The sequence below is a fragment of the Scophthalmus maximus genome, chromosome 17 (assembly GCF_022379125.1).
Source record: "Scophthalmus maximus strain ysfricsl-2021 chromosome 17, ASM2237912v1, whole genome shotgun sequence".
NCBI classification, from domain to species: Eukaryota; Metazoa; Chordata; class Actinopteri; order Pleuronectiformes; family Scophthalmidae; genus Scophthalmus; species Scophthalmus maximus.
In genome coordinates, this window is record NC_061531.1 from 4,471,391 (window position 1) to 4,486,721 (window position 15,331).

General features: G+C 48.8%; 1 protein-coding gene across 18 annotated transcripts in view; it reads right to left on the reverse strand.

Annotated features, from left to right (window-relative positions):
• Positions 1–586: 586 nt before the first annotated feature.
• Positions 587–15,331, reverse strand: part of nfixb (nuclear factor I/Xb) — a 155,372-nt gene continuing 140,627 nt past the window's right edge. For 13 of the 18 annotated variants that reach the window (XM_035615082.2, XM_035615080.2, XM_035615079.2 and 10 more), the window contains 4 exons: positions 12,817–12,992; positions 11,563–11,710; positions 9,867–9,958; positions 587–6,839 (listed from right to left, as the gene is read on the reverse strand). In XM_035615082.2, coding sequence (XP_035470975.1) covers positions 6,825–6,839; positions 9,867–9,958; positions 11,563–11,710; positions 12,817–12,992 — 431 coding nt within the window. In that variant the 3' untranslated portion in view covers positions 587–6,824. The remainder of the gene's footprint in view (positions 6,840–9,866; positions 9,959–11,562; positions 11,711–12,816; positions 12,993–15,331) is intronic. The other 5 variants (XM_035615086.2, XM_035615087.2, XM_047328047.1 and 2 more) reach the window with 1 other exon arrangement.

Below are 15,331 nucleotides of genomic sequence, written 5' to 3' on the forward strand. Positions count from 1 at the left end.
GTGATTACACACTAATGAAAACATAATTATAGATACTTTACCAATGGAACCGCTGAATCCCACGCACTGGGCCTTTCTGGAAGATCTGAACAGGGACGTTTAATTCAAATTCTTTCTCGTGCTCAAGGCTGGATTATGGACCGGGCCAGTGCCCGGGGGCCTCGGACTGCCAGGGGTCCTTCGACCGCCAGGCCCCTGTGTGCTTAAATGGTGACTGCTTATTGAAAAAGTACTGGGTTACTTATTTTCCAGTAAAAAACACACCGTGGAGGAGTTTATTAAAAACTTTTCTAAACCTCTGACAATCCCACGACCCCTCAGATTTATCTTGTGGCCCTTTGGAGGGGCTCAGTGAAAGTCTAATAATGTCATATACAGTAAGGTATCAGTCACTGGGGCCGTTTGTATTCTGCAGAATGAGTAATTTTACTTATTTTCTTGGGAGGGAATGCAGGACTTTTACCTGTTACGGTGGATTTGATCCACCTCCGGCCCCACGGTGCTATGGGCCACGTATGGGAGACAGGCGGCCGCTTCGTCCATCGCCACGACGACGCAGCAATAACCACAGCTGACATAGGCAGGGTACAGTCAAGAACATCCTTTTATTCAATCAAGTAAAGGTGTTGCTCTTTTCAAACTGTGTTTTATTATTATTATGGAAAAGAAACTGTAATTAACACATGCATTTCACCATGGGCTCTGGGAGGTGTGTCTGAGGATGGGATGCTCTGAGGGGGTGGGGGGCGCAGGAGGAGGGAGATGGGCACTCGTGGTAGTTACAGGGCCCTGAGACGAGGTTGATCGGCCGGCCTGGGGGTGGGCTGGGGGGGGGGCGTCGGTCTACACAGGGGTAAACACGGCCCAGCGTTCCTACGAAGACGCGTTAAAAACAAATGAAAAAGGAGACGAGAGAAGGAATAAAAAGGCGGACGGTGCGGCCACGCGGTTGGACCGGGCTCTTTGAACAGTGCAGAGGCAGAGACCCCCCCCCCCCCCCCCCCTCAACTAACCACACAATCACACTAGCTCTGCTCTGTGCAGCCTGTTCCTCTCTGATATGGCTTCTTCTCAACTGTGGCGCTTTCACTTGTCAAGGCCTGATTGATAATACTGCTGCTGGCTTCATTTGCGTCATGAAGGAAAAAAACGAAACAAAACTTGCATATAAATGTGTTATGTTGTTGCTAAGCTAATCTGTGATCACTCGGTCTTGCTGGTAGAATCGAAAAAGGCGCTCTCTCACCAAAGTCTCCTAGTCTGGCAGCTTCTGGAACCCCGATCACTTTGGTCAACGGTGGTGAACCGGTGCGACATTGTGTCACAATTTTTCCTAACGATTGTGCTGAAATCTGAGCCTCGCAGTCTCCGCGCCGTGGAACCGGTCCGCTGCTAAGGTGCTTTACGAGTGGGGTTTTTTCTTTTTTAAATAGCTGGTCTCATTCAACCACTAGAAAAAGGTGCATAATTGAAGGTCTGCTCGCAGCATCTCACAGCTGCCTATGGTGAACAACAAAAAACAACTCAAAATGAAAGTCATCAAAAAAAGCAAATCCAAATTCAATTATAAAAAAAAATAAATAGGTAGAAACAAAGTGATTACAAACAAAAAAAACCAACCCCACGCCTGTCCTAGCGCTCCTACGGGTCGCCTCCCCCGCCCCAGGGCCCTGTGAGTGCCTCCCGTCCCTCCGCCCGGGTGCACTTGAACTTTTGACCTCGCCCAGGCGGGAAAAAACACCCCAACTGGCCCGATCGGCCCCCGCGCCGGTCCTCAGCACAGCCCCGGAGCCCCGTGGTGTAACTTGTTCACTTACATTAGCTGTTGAATGGAGAAGCTGAAGAAGATGGGTATGGCAATACAATGTGAAGCGTACAGACGAGGATAACATGTGAGCTAACTGCATTCCGCTCAGACAACGAAACAAAACGAAAGATCTTTGCGTATTTCTTTTTTTTTTTTTTGTCTTTTTTTTTTTTTTTGTCTTTTTTTTGAAACCCCCCCCTCCCCCGCCGTTCAGAGGGAAAGGTAAGAAAAGGAGGAAAGGGAAGGGAGGGGAGGAAGGAGAAGTTTTTACGCAGCTACAGACTACTCCAGTGTCCGAGAGAGACAGAAGACAAAATACAGAGGAAGAGAAGCAAGACAGAAAAGTTATCCTTTTTTTTTTCTTTTTTTTTTTCTCAGCTTTTCTTAATTATTCAACAATAAAAAGAGAAACTAAATCACACACCAATTTCCTTTAGTACTATGTATACCGCTTTAAGAAGCTTTGAAGAAGAGGAAGAGAAAGATATAGGAGGACGAAGGAGGGGACTTTGTCTTTTTCTTTTTTGAGATGGGCACTCAGGATTACAAGATGGAGTCTGTGAACAAAAGGCACTTTTTTTTAGGGGGACAACCTTTAAGATGCTCTGAGTCTATCAACACTACGTCACCAAACACCTATTTATAATCATTTACAGTGGGCAATTGGGGGGTTTCGGAGGAGGAGGGGAGAGGGGAGGGGTTCATGTTCTGCGTTTTAGAAAACAGCTGATGACAGCATCCCTCTGAGGCCGCGCATTTCCCTCTCGCTGAACCAACCACGCGCCGACACCGGAGCGGAGGGAAACAACCTCCCCGGCGTCACCATTGCGTTTAGCTTTTTTCGAAACGAGAATCCGTAACTTGAGCGTCTCCCAGATTGAAGGGGGAAGATCTCTTCTTTTATCCCACGTGAGGTTCACTTGTGATCGGAAACGAGATGGAAGAGTCTGGAAACAAGATGGGGGGGTGGTGGTTTGGTTTTTTTGTTTTTTTTTCTCTCCCTACAACTATTCCTGTGCTGTGGTGTAAAGGTCGGGGTGGGGGGGGGGGGGGGGGGGGGGGGGGGAAATGCCTTTTGTCACAACAACCTTTTCATACATTGAACCCCTCCCCCCTCGGTAAATACAAAAAGAGAAATAGAATAATGCATGTTTTCCTAAAAATTTGCTTTTATGATAACACTTAATTTGTTTATTATTATTTATGTATAATAGAGATTGAATGTACTTTATTCTTTACGAAAGCACCAGTTCTCATAGCGATATATATGTCATGAGTTGCAAAAGGTGTTCCTTCAGCCCTCCCACATTTTGAAAAGCAAATCATGAGAAATGAGTTTTTCTTTTAGAAAGTGATATAAGAAAAAAACAACAACAACAAAAAACAGAAATTAAAAACAGTCTCCCCAAACTTACTTACAAAAGACTGGGATTCTTTTCTCGCCGCTCTCGTATTTAGAGTCCCGGAGCATGTGGACTTTGAAAAAACAACCCCCCCGCCCCCAAAAGAAATTGTAGAGGGTTTTCCCTCTTTTCTGGTGACACCCTCGAACAGTCGCTAACAAACAAACAAACACAATTCCTCTACCAAGGCATTGCACATGGCTCAATCAACATACATCATTTAGTTTCAAGAACAATACTTCCCATCAAAACAAGAAAAGAAAACAACAAAACCTAATCTGATTTTTTTTCTTTTTCTTTTTCAAAAACCTCAGCTACGTTATCATCGATGTCTGTGTGTCCATGGTTGTGGTTGCCGTGGAGCTTTCCTCTTTTTTTCCGCTTACGTCAATTGGCGCGGGTTTGTGGGTGCAGAGACTGGTACTGGAGCTCGGATCAGCAGTTGTTTGAGATGCATCCTGTGACCGTGCGGTGCGCGCCACGCTTCAAAAAATAACTAGACTGCCACAGAGCTTATCTTGCAAATAAAAAAAATGTATATATCTATAAATATATATGTGTATTATATATAAAGATGCTTGCGATTATCTAGTGAGCTGTCGCCGTTTTTTTTCTTTTTCTTTCCTCCCTCTCCCGACATCATTTTTTTTTTTTCTTCTTACCATTCACTATAGCTTATATGTGAGAAAAAAGAACCTGAATTCATGTTTGACAAATTGCATAATGGGAATACAGAGGCACTTCCATAGATTAGAAAAGAAATCACCTTAGCCATCGTCAGCGTCTCACTCAGCGGAGCTAGTTCTCTCTACGAAGCGGATGATGAGATGGTCGCCGCTCGTCGGCCAACTACATTGTGTTTCCCTGCAGCGAAGAACATGGCCAGGCAGTCCAGTTATTTTGTGAGGTTGGATGGGTGGTTTATTTTTGATTCAACTTTTGCCGGGGGGGGGGGGGGGGGGGGATCACTTCAATCAGTCTGAATGTGTGCGCGGGCTGATGATAGAACACGATTAAAAGCATAAAGGCCTCCTCAGATTGTCAATATTCAAGACTTCCCTCTGAATTCAGTCGGGCACCGGGGGGTGTGTTTTTGCGTCAATGGCGAGTGGTTTTTCGCGAGTCTGCGTGTTTTAAGGAGTGGTGCTCCGTTTGTCCGACGCCGGCGACACGTCCGCCGACTTGGAGTACTACGCGGTGGTCAATCTACGGTCGTCCCCACGAGAGAAAAGAGAAACGCACAAATGTTGGCTGGCATGATTGTTTTAGTGCAGTTTTGATCTTTAAGGGCTAATCGATCCACAACAGCAAGGTGGGGGGGGGGGGGGGGGGGGGGAGTGCTGGTGTGTGTGTGTGTGTGTGTGTGTGTGTGTTTGGGGGTGGGGGTGGGGGGTAGGGTTACCGTAGCAACCCGTATCCTTTACCTGACCCTGTGCACCTTAAAAAAGAAAGAAAAAAGAATTGGGCACACTCGTGTGATGCTCCCTCTGAAAAACAGCCAGATATGTCACATATTCATTTTGCTCCGCAGTGTGGCGCGCCCTGCTCTTGGAGCCGCGGCCCGTCTGGGAGTGTAAACAACAGGGTAAACTCTAGGGAGACAGAGAGAAGAGCCACGCGTACTCTCTCTTTTTACTCTGGGTCCCGTCTTCAGCAACCTTCCCTCCTTGATTCTGTTTCTTTCTTCGTCTCCTTCTTCTTCGTCCCCTCGCTCACGTACCACCACCACCAGTCGGCAGCTGTGCCAGGGTCAAATAGCAGATGCGGCCAATTTGCAGCCTTTTTGTTGTTGTTGTTGTTGTTGTTGTTGTTGCTGTTGACCTGTATCGGTTCAGCAGGTAAGTTCCCAGGAAGCAGGCCTCCTGTGATTGTCGAAAGCCCTGCGACTGTGTGGCCCCGCAGTGCGGCATGTGGCAAATGGGTTTGTCTGGCACTGAGAACTAACAGGCCGTGTTGAAAGTGAAAGAGAGTTTGACTTTTTGGGGGAGAAAACAACAACAACAACGCTACTTCGAGTCACATGAGACGACAAACACCTCACCCCCTCAGGAACTAAAGTGAAGAAGCGCACCCCCCCCAAAAAAAATCTCAAACCTCGAAAGTTTTTTCCGCAACTGCCGTTTGATCTGGGTCAGCGCCCCCCTCCCCCCCTCACTTCTCACTGTGTTTCTCTGTAAGGTGCTGTCATTCAAATACAAAACACTTATAAAATAGTACAAATCCAAAAAGGAATCAATTCAAATAAGAGAACACACAAGAGGAACAAAATTCTACATTACAAGAGGGCAAAAAAAAAAAGAAAAGTGGGGGGAATCATTAGCTGCTGTCTAGGGTTGAGAAAAAAAAATCTGTCAGTAATGATGCACACACACACACACACACACATACAAACACGCTGGGATTATCAGCGTGTGTGTGTGTGTGTGTGTGTCGGATTTGGATTTTTCTAATCAAATAGGTAGAGAGAGTTCACTGGGCTTTACTATATGTGCATATAAAAAACGAAAAGGTGATAACACAACACCACCACCTATAAATACTCCGACCTAAAAGGTGAGACTGGGGCGACTGTGTGTACGTTTTCCATTGGACATACGTGCTGTGGTCATGGCAGTGTGTGTGTCGTGTGTCGTGTGTCGTGTAGGGGAGATGTGAGAATGATTGGAGGCCGATGATTTGTCGAACTGAAGGATGGGGGACGGGGGGGGACGGGGTTATTGAGGACACGCGAAGGCTTCTCGTGCCTTGATTTTTCCTCTTTAAAACTCTTTTGACGGGCAAAGTCTGGTCTTACCTCCCATGCCTCGTAAATAGTAAATAGTGCACATCGTTACAAAGATTAGTGTTAATTGATTCTGCTTGTAGTGCAACCCTTAATCAAGAAGTGTTTTGGCATGGCCTCTCTCTCTCGTTAGTAGTAAGGTACAAAGGGGGCTTTATAGAGTCAATGGTCATTCAGAGAGAGAGAGAGAGAAACGTTGGTCAATTTGATTCTTTTTGTTTTTTGGGGTGATGGCGGACGCAACAGGAGCGCGGACCGCAGCTCTCAGTGGAAACCGAATCGCCGTGTCTCCGCTCTGACACCGGGGGCCGTGGACTCGTGGGCTAAACGCTTCGTCTGGAGAGCCGGATTTTGTGGGACAGTTGATTTTCTTTTACACAAACGCACTCCTCGCAGAGTCGGGAGAGATGGCCGCTCTTTCACCCTCGGGTTTCTCCCTCCTGCGCTGCTGCTGCTGCTGCTGCTGCTGCGCTGGGTCGGTGGTGTTTTTCTTCCAGGAGAGACGACTTGCCGCTTATGTCCCCTTAACTCCTCATCCATCCTGGCATCCTCTCGTCCATCCTTTCGTCTTTCCATCCATCCATCTTTGCTTCAAACAGGTCCTCCCTCTGACTGGGTGAGTGAGTCCAGAGTTCCTCTAAAAGTGTCATTGCTGCTGCATCTTCCTGTGTCGCTTGGTTACGTTTTGTATCAGGTGGGACATACTGTCAGGGCCGGTCGGTGGGTTGGTTGGAGGACAATTCATATATATCATCCTGCGGGTGGTTTCTCTGTTTGCTATTTCCGATTGTAAAGGAAAGAATTATACTTGCTGGCTTGCGCACAGATCTTGTCAGAGGAACCAAGACTGGAAGAGAAAAAGAGAGAGAGATGGGGGGGGGGGATTTCATCAATGTCAAAACCAGTAGACAAGAAAACTGCACAGATTGAAATTAGGTGCGTTTAAAGACAGTCGCATCAAAGCTCGGAGGGACATGAAACTCTCTCGGCAGAGAACCAAAGATGAGGCGCTACGTCAGAAAATAAACTGGGTCCTTGATTTAAAAGGTCACAAACGGACATACAAATGTAAAGAGAGAGGTTGACGAAGACTCTCACTGTACATTTCTTTTGAATTGTTCAGAATCCCTTTTCCCAGCTACAACTGCGCTGTTTCAACACGTTTCTGAAGACGGGGGACCGTCTTCAGTTCTGCAGCTTAGCTCCTGCCTCTTAAAGAGGTCCTGTTGACCCGATGGTGCTTCCATAGATGACACAAATTATAATAACAAGGTGGTTAAAGCAGCGTTATCAGGGTCTATCCCCTCAGGGTTTTGGAGCATGAGCAAACGTTGGCAAATCTTTGGGGAGCATTCCATCCTGTAGTGGGGAAAAATATTTCACCCTGAGCCACAAACATCACATGTCGTGGTGAAGCCAGGGATCACAGAGGTGAGCGGGATGCATCCTCTGGGGACCAGGGCAGTCTCTTGAAGTAGTTGCTGAGACATTTGAGGAAGTGTATCAGGACTCACAGTGACAAATACAAACTGCTGCTGCCGCGTTGTGCACTGTACACTGTGTTGACGTGTGCACACTCCACTTCTCCCCACACAGTTCTGTGAGTGCCCATTTCTGGAGTCAAGTACAGTATGTGCTGACTTTTTCTGGACAAGCATTGAATGGCTGCTAATGGCCAAGCAGCAGCAGGCGGAGAGCAGTCTGCCGCTCCCCGTCACTTGTGCCATCGTCTTCACGTTGGGTTTGTCCCGCCCAGCGTGAGCAGGGAGCATGAGCGGGTCACCGTCGCCGTGGCTGGCTTGCCCCGCTTGGACCCGCGGGGTCTGGCACCGTGGGCTAATGTGCCAACATTCTAGAAGCCGAGCCTTGGAAACTACTCGGAGCCTCCGGGGAAGCAGCCTTTTGTTTCGTTTCGACTCGAACAGGTCACATGAATACCCCCCCTTCTGCCTCCTGCCCTTCTCAGCTACCCTCCTCCCCCTGGGCACTGTCCCAGCAGGCCCAGGGCATTGTAACTTCTCCCTTCTTAGTTACTCTCCCTCGCTCTCCTTCTGTGTGTGCTCTTACACACACACACACACACACACACAATCCATCCATCTACCGTGAACACTCCCACTAAACCCTTGGCAGCAGACAGTGACCAGCCCCCCCCCCCCCCCGCCTCGAGCAAACCCCTTCTCAAATTCAAGATCAACTGGCTATGACATCATGTCTGGTTGCCGGGGGTAACCAGACGGCCGAGACGTGACTTCTATAAGGTCCAAAAAACTTTGACGCGCTCTGTTCCCTCCATTTCCCTTCTTCCTCCGCACCGCCGATATCTCGTTTCCCCTCCGGCTTGCAGCACCTGGCGCTGACCACCGGGGGGCGCGTGGAGCCCACCGTTGTCAGGGTGAGGGGTTCACCAGCCCGTCCCGCAGCCACCGCAAACTCGCTCCTGACATGCTCCTTGTTTAGTGATCTATCATTTTTTTCAGCAAATCATTAATCTCCAGTGTCTTATTCTGACAGACACGTGCAAACAATAAGTGATGTGTGTTTGGAAAAGTAAAACCACACTTCAGGACCTTGCGTCCCACTGAGCACTGAACATCACATGAGCTTTTTGAGAAAAGCATATGAAGACACGCTACATGGCCAAAAGTATGTAGATACCCCTGTCCATATGCTTTTTGTGTGGGGCTGTTTTTTATGTGTTCTTTCGCTTGGTTCCAGTGGGGGGGAGTGATGGGAGTGATGAATATTTCATCATTCATCACTTCCTGTTTGAACGTGACAATTCTCCTGTGCAGAAAGCCCGATTCATAAAGAAATGATTTTTTCTATTTGTGATAGAAGCTGAGGGGGCCCGCACAGAGCCCTGACCGCAGCCCCATCCAGCACCTCGGGATGTTGGGGAACACTGACAGCCAGTCAGCTTTTATTACACCAAATTGGTCCCCGATTTTCCGATAATGCTCATGTGGCGGAATTGGAGTAAATCCCTGCTGCCAGGTTCGGGAATCTGGAGGAAAGTCTCCCCAGAAGGGCGGGAGGCGTTATTGCCGCAGATTCGTGACCCTAGTTTTTAAAACGACAAGTTCAACAATCACATACGGACGTAACGTTCAGGTGTCCACGCACTTCTCACCATGTAGTCCACGAAACACCAGGGTAAACAAAACAAGTTGTCACGTTATAGGGAGGAGAGAGCGGAGTATAATGAGGATCAGGATGGGGTGGGAGGAAAAGTGAGAGAACGGAGGGCAGAGCAACAAGGGAGGGGATCGGCAGAGCAGTTTCAGATGGTTTCCATGTGTCGAGGAGCAGAGCTGGGCTGGCTCCAGGCGGGTGTGGTTGGACCCTAATGAGAAAAGTACCGGTGGTAATGGAGGAGGCATATGAACGAGGCGCAGGGCGGCGGAGGGAAGGAACGGGGAAGGTGAAAGAAGGGGAGAGTCAAAGGCAGAGGCAGGGAAAAGGAATAAAAGGGAGGGAGGAGAGCGGAGGAGGGAAGAGCGAAAAAAAGTTAGAAAGTGGTAGGTGGGCAAGAAGAGTGGAAGGAAAGGCAGCGAGGAGAGGGAGCGAAGAAGGCAGCGAGGGGAGAGTCCCCGCTGCCTGAAGGGTAGACTCCATTTGTGGCAAATACACAGTCGAGCACAAATGGTAAACCACACACGTACAGTAAAATACAGATGTGCGAATGCACAACGGTGACGACTGCGCCGCAGCAGGTTTCAAGTCAGTGAGGGAGTGAGAAATAGTGTTTGGAGTGCATCCACACGGTTAATAAGTCTCCAGAGTTAATCATTCACTTTCCCACTCACTTTCTTTTCTTTGTCTTTTGCACACGCAGAGACAAAGGGGTCCGCGGGTCACCCGAGCTCCTTACCTGTGTCTGCTGCGGGATGTTCAGAAAGTTGTTGTCCCGTGATCCGATGCCGACAAACCTGTTGGGAGCTGCGGCGCCTGGCGTGGAGTATGCTACGGGAACACAGAAGAAGAGCGAAAAACAGACATCAGCGCGCTGCCGCAAATTCCTGAAGGGAATCTTGACGGGGTAGAAAGACACACTGGGAAATACATGCACACTCTATTTCGCTTTGCCGCCACGAGCAAGATCCGATCGTCCCCAGTCTTGTGTCTGTGCGGTAACATGTGAAACTACCGCCCGCCGCCTGCGAGCACTGACAGCGGCATCGATCGTTTTCGTCCAACTCTGGGCAACAAAGTGAATACGTGTATTTCCAAAAGTTTCTTTCTACTGCTTTTGCATTTGATGGCACACAGTGAAGCTGATGGATCACTACAGCTGAAGCAGAAATAAATCTGCATTTGAGGTCATCAGAACCTCCACAGAGAAGTTTGCCAAAGTCTGCGACGCGAAAAACTTGGGTCTCCCCGGGCGATTAGGTCCCGTCGATTAACTCCGTTGGAAGCGACTGAGCGCACCGGGATCCTGACATCGAGCATCAGTCAGGGACATTTGAAAACCGACTGGCATCAAAGTCTCTGACAAATTTAGGGCAGTTTGAGGCACCCTACGGACTCCAGAGTGTGAATCTCACTGAGAGATTCGGGATGCGAGTGTTTGGACTTGGTGCATGCGTGAGTGTGTTTTGTGCCGAGGAGAGGGAGAACAGACGAGAACAGGAGAGGGGGCGACAGAGAGAAAGGGGGTCGGGAGATTTATGTGTATGGACAGATCGTATATATTGTATTTATGTGTTTCTAAGGACTGGAATAACATACATAAGACATAAAAGACTCGGAGACGCTGACTGGGGGGTAAAACGAAAAACACTAAATTTGAAGGAACGCTTAGAGAAAAAAAGAAAGAAAAACAAAAGTGCTCCATCCAGTGCCCCTCTCATCACAGGTTAGGAAGACAAATGTGTTGTGAGAAAAAAGGCCCACAGGTGGACTGACATCTCTCCTTCAGCTTTTACACACACGACACCCTACGCCGCTTGACAAACATCAGACAATAATCCCACCAAAAGGTTTGAATCATCTCAACCCCGAAAAAAACGTAGTAGGAATCAAGCTATTTCACCAATGTTCCAATTCGTACTAGAATAATTTGGAGTCCATATAAATTAACTGCCCTAAATTTGTGCCCTTCACATGTACGAGTCAATTAATAGTCTTCAAGTTTTTTCCCCCCCTCAAGATTTGCTGAGGAGTCCAGCGGGAGCGGAGAGGACAGGAGGATTTAGCGGGAGAAGAACTGGGGTGGCGATGCACCTTCACTCCAGAGATGGGCTCAACGTAGAGCCACTCAAACTGATGGGGCCTAATGCAGGACCCTGATGAGCACCACAGACGTCCATTCTGACAGGTACTCCTCCCCCAACCTCTGGTGGCCTTCGGCTACTCTACTGAGCTCCACTGTATATTCTGAGCTGGCTTCCGTAGCCATTCCAGGGGCTAAGGGAGGTGGGGTGGTGGATACACAGGAACAATGATGGCACGAAGTTGGAGGAAGAACAATGGCAGGGGTCTTTTCTCTGGAGAGGGATGTTCAAATTTTTTGTTGTTGTTGTTGTCGGTTTGGTTTTGACAATGGTCTCTGCGGGGTCACTTACACGGAGATGCGGGCGAGGAGAGTCCGCCGTCAGGGGGCGTGCTGTTGGGTTTAGAGTCGGACATAGGGAGGGGCACTGGGCGGGCCACTGGGGGAGGTGGAGGCAGCAAGAAGGAGCCTGGCATTTTGCTCTGGCCGCTCCCGTTTGGCTGCAGACAATACAAATAGGATCAGGAGGGCGACATGCGACAATCCGCAGACACGGAATGAGAAAAAGAGGACGTAGCTTGGGAGGCCAAGTCCAAAAAAATATCCATGACGAGAAGGGGGGAGGCAATGGTGAAAGGTGGGAGAGGAGGTGGTGGGAAACAACAACCAAAGGAATGATACATGTGGACGGCATCTTTCATGGAGGTGTGACAAAATAATAATCACCACAGGGACTGATAGGAGTGGGAGCTGGAGGTGAGAGGTTTCCACAAGGGTGGTCCGTGGTGGGGGGAGGAGGTGTGGAGGAGGGGAGTGAGCAAATTATTGACTGGGTTCGTCCAGAAGATGGCAAGAAATCAAAACCATGGGAGGATACTTGTCTACACGAGCACAACACCACCAACGATACCAGCACCAGACAACCAAACTCCAAACAAAAATCGGAACAGCGGGAAGATGGAGGACAGAAACACGATGACACAACACAGGACAGGTATGCTTGACTGAAGTGCGCTGTGACTGAGTCACTGTGGTGCTTGTGGTTGTAACTTCTGAGGGGTTGGGTGGAGCGAAAGAAAAATTTAAACAGGGGGGGGGGGGGGGGGGGACATCAGGGTCTGAAACGGCAAACGGCAAAATGACATAGACAGAGACAGATACACAGATTTTGTAGACCGGCTGCATCAACAAATGCCGTAGTGTGTTCACTTGTGTTGAACTTGTAACGCTGCGGGGTGTATTCCTCTCTACTGCAGGTGGACATACATAGTAAAATATAATCTTCTGGCATTCACTGTCCTTTAAACCAATGCTATTCACATAATTATAGTAAACATAAAACCTCTAAGTAGCATTTCAATTTGAACATTAAGCACTCAGTCGAGGTTTCATTTAACAAATAAGAACAAAGCTTCTTGGCCGTAAACGCCCTTTACCGCTACAATGCTTTTTTATTTTTATGCTTTAAGTGGTCTGCTTTTAGACATGCTACACACTTTTGTGATATCGTCACTATTGAAATGTAAGTGCAGGTTCGCCTCCATATGAATGGCGCTTTTTCGAGGTAAAGTGTACCAGGTTCCTCCTCCCTGGTGGCGAGGCTTACCTGTCCAGCGGCCTGCCCCGAGCCATCAGCACAGACAAACTGAACGAATTCCTTCAGGGGGTCCTGTCCAGGGTGGTGGTGGTAGCGGATGGTTGGGTGGGTGAAGTAGGGGCTAGACTGCTGGATGATGGAGGGAGACGGGAAGTGCAGGGCCGAGGCTGAGGCACGGGGACTCCCTGCGAACAGAGACACTGGCATCAGAGGAACACGCGAAACAGGAATAGACGGCGAGAGCGAGAGGAAGCCGTGACGCGCTGGATTCCAACACATTCTTGCGGACGGGGGAGATGTACGAAAATCACTAACGAATGACGCCAACGGACGCAACATCACAACTGGAAGCGATGAAGTTCAAAAATCTGGTTTCAAAATGTCGTGCGTGAAAGGAATGCCATTTTCCCCAAGGAAAGCAGATTTCAAGTTAATAGGGGCATTGCTCATAATGTTTTATGATCACTCCACTAAATCTATACAGCTTTACAGCGGACATTTATGCACGTTGCATTCATGTGTTGCATACTCGCAGAGACTGCATAATTCGAGTCGGCAGCAATCAGACTTAGGCACGGGCGCACACCTGAAAGTGAACAAAATCCGTAGAAGGCAAGTGCAATATTTTGACATCAGATCTAAAGAGCTGTGGAAAAAAAAGAAGCACAAAGAGATGATAGAGTGTCTTAAATTAGCTGCTCCCAATGCCTGCACGCTGCTCCGAGGCTGTGATTCAGTGGCGTTAATGCAATTTGGCATTCAATGACGGTGGAGCCGTTTCTGACATATTTTGTTGCTATGACAGAACTAATCTGTGCATTCACATTGTATGTCTAAGTTGATGTTTTTTTCTATTAATGGGCCTCACATCTGCAGATGGGCATGTGTGTGTGTGTGTGTGTGTGTGTGTGTGTGTGTGTGTGTGTGTGCGCGCGCACGACAGGACTCTGAAGCTCGTTAGCGCCAAAGAAAAAAATAAGTTTTTGTTTTTACAAGAGAGGGAAGTAGAGGAACTCCAACCAAACATAGCTGAATACACAGAGCAGGCCTCAGGTATTCGAGCAGTTACACGTTTCCACAGGCTCCGAGCTTCAGCGCGTTCGATTTGAAATAAAAACGCAAACACTACATTCAAGTGCCAAGTCTCAGATTTCATTTGAGTAGGGTGTACGTCAGCACCGAGAGCGACCGCGTGGGAGATATGTCCTGTATACACGAGGCACAGAACGTGAGCAAAAAAAATGCAAAACTGTCCAAATACTTATGGTTTGTGTGAGAGGGGCGACCAGCGAACACAAAGCCCACTCTGTCAGACCTATATCCATTACCAAATGTCCTTGATTTGTATTAGAAGCCTGTTCTCCTCTTAGCTGTGCCAGTTTGACCCCCCCCCCCCCCCCCCCCCCCCCCCCCCCCCCCTCCAATCCTGCCCGATCTAGGCCCCCCAGCTGCCCATGTTGGGCTGCCAACACTCTTTGGTGCTCGCATCTCACACGTTGAGTGTGTGAGTGTACTCCGTGAGAGTGCCAACCCCACTGCGTTGCCCCCCCCACCCTCCACCCCAGACAGGGGCCTGTGCCTCTGAGCCCAGCAACACCTTGCTCCCATGCCAGGCTGCCTGCCCCCCAATGGAGGCGTCTCCCTGCTCCTATAGTCCCTTTCTAATCGCATTAGAGAATGGGTGAGGGCCAAAGGGTGTGGGGGTGCCTCGGGGATGGGGTGGGGTCCGGAGGTGGTGAGGAGACAGGATCAGGGGGAATTCCTGCACCCCCTTCCATACCCTCCTCTCCCTCTAAAGCAATGGCTCCCAACCCTTTTGTGTCTGAGGTGCCCCCCACGCTCTGTCAGATGAACTCAAGAACCCCTTCTTTGACGCCACCCACGTGTTCCCCACGTCTCCCTTACCATTGATTTTAAACTGGATGTTTCTTATGTTATCTGTAATATTAAATCGTTAATTAAAAAGTCATTTCTATATAATTGAACCGTCAGTGTCTGGGTGTCTTCGGTCGGGTTCGCATTTGTCGCACTGAAGGGACAAATTCACCGAAACCGCCTCCTTTGCCACTCCTCCAAACCCGAGACCCCCTTGGCCCTCGTCTCCTCCACGCAGAACGACGACAGCGCTGACGATGTGGTAAAAGCACTTTCACGCCGAGCAGCTCCAGCACGCACGCATTTAGGGTTTGTGTAAGGAAGAAACAAATCACAACTGTATAAATCACGACTGCTGGCCACAATAAGGATGGGATATGGCTTGTGTGTGTGTGTGTGTGTGTGTGTGTGTGTGTGTGTGTGTGTGTGTGTGTGTGTGTGTGTGTGTGTGGAGGTTTGATTTGCTGTAGCTACATCTCAAGAGGCACAGGGTCTTGTCAACAACCACGGAGGAGGGTTTAATGACACAGCGGTCAACCTCATTGCTCCACATCTGCTCAGTGGCTTAAAAGGGCCTTTGATGTAGCCTAGCTACAGAACTTGAGCAAATGTGCAATTATCTCCAGTGAAATCCTTGACTGGGCGAATT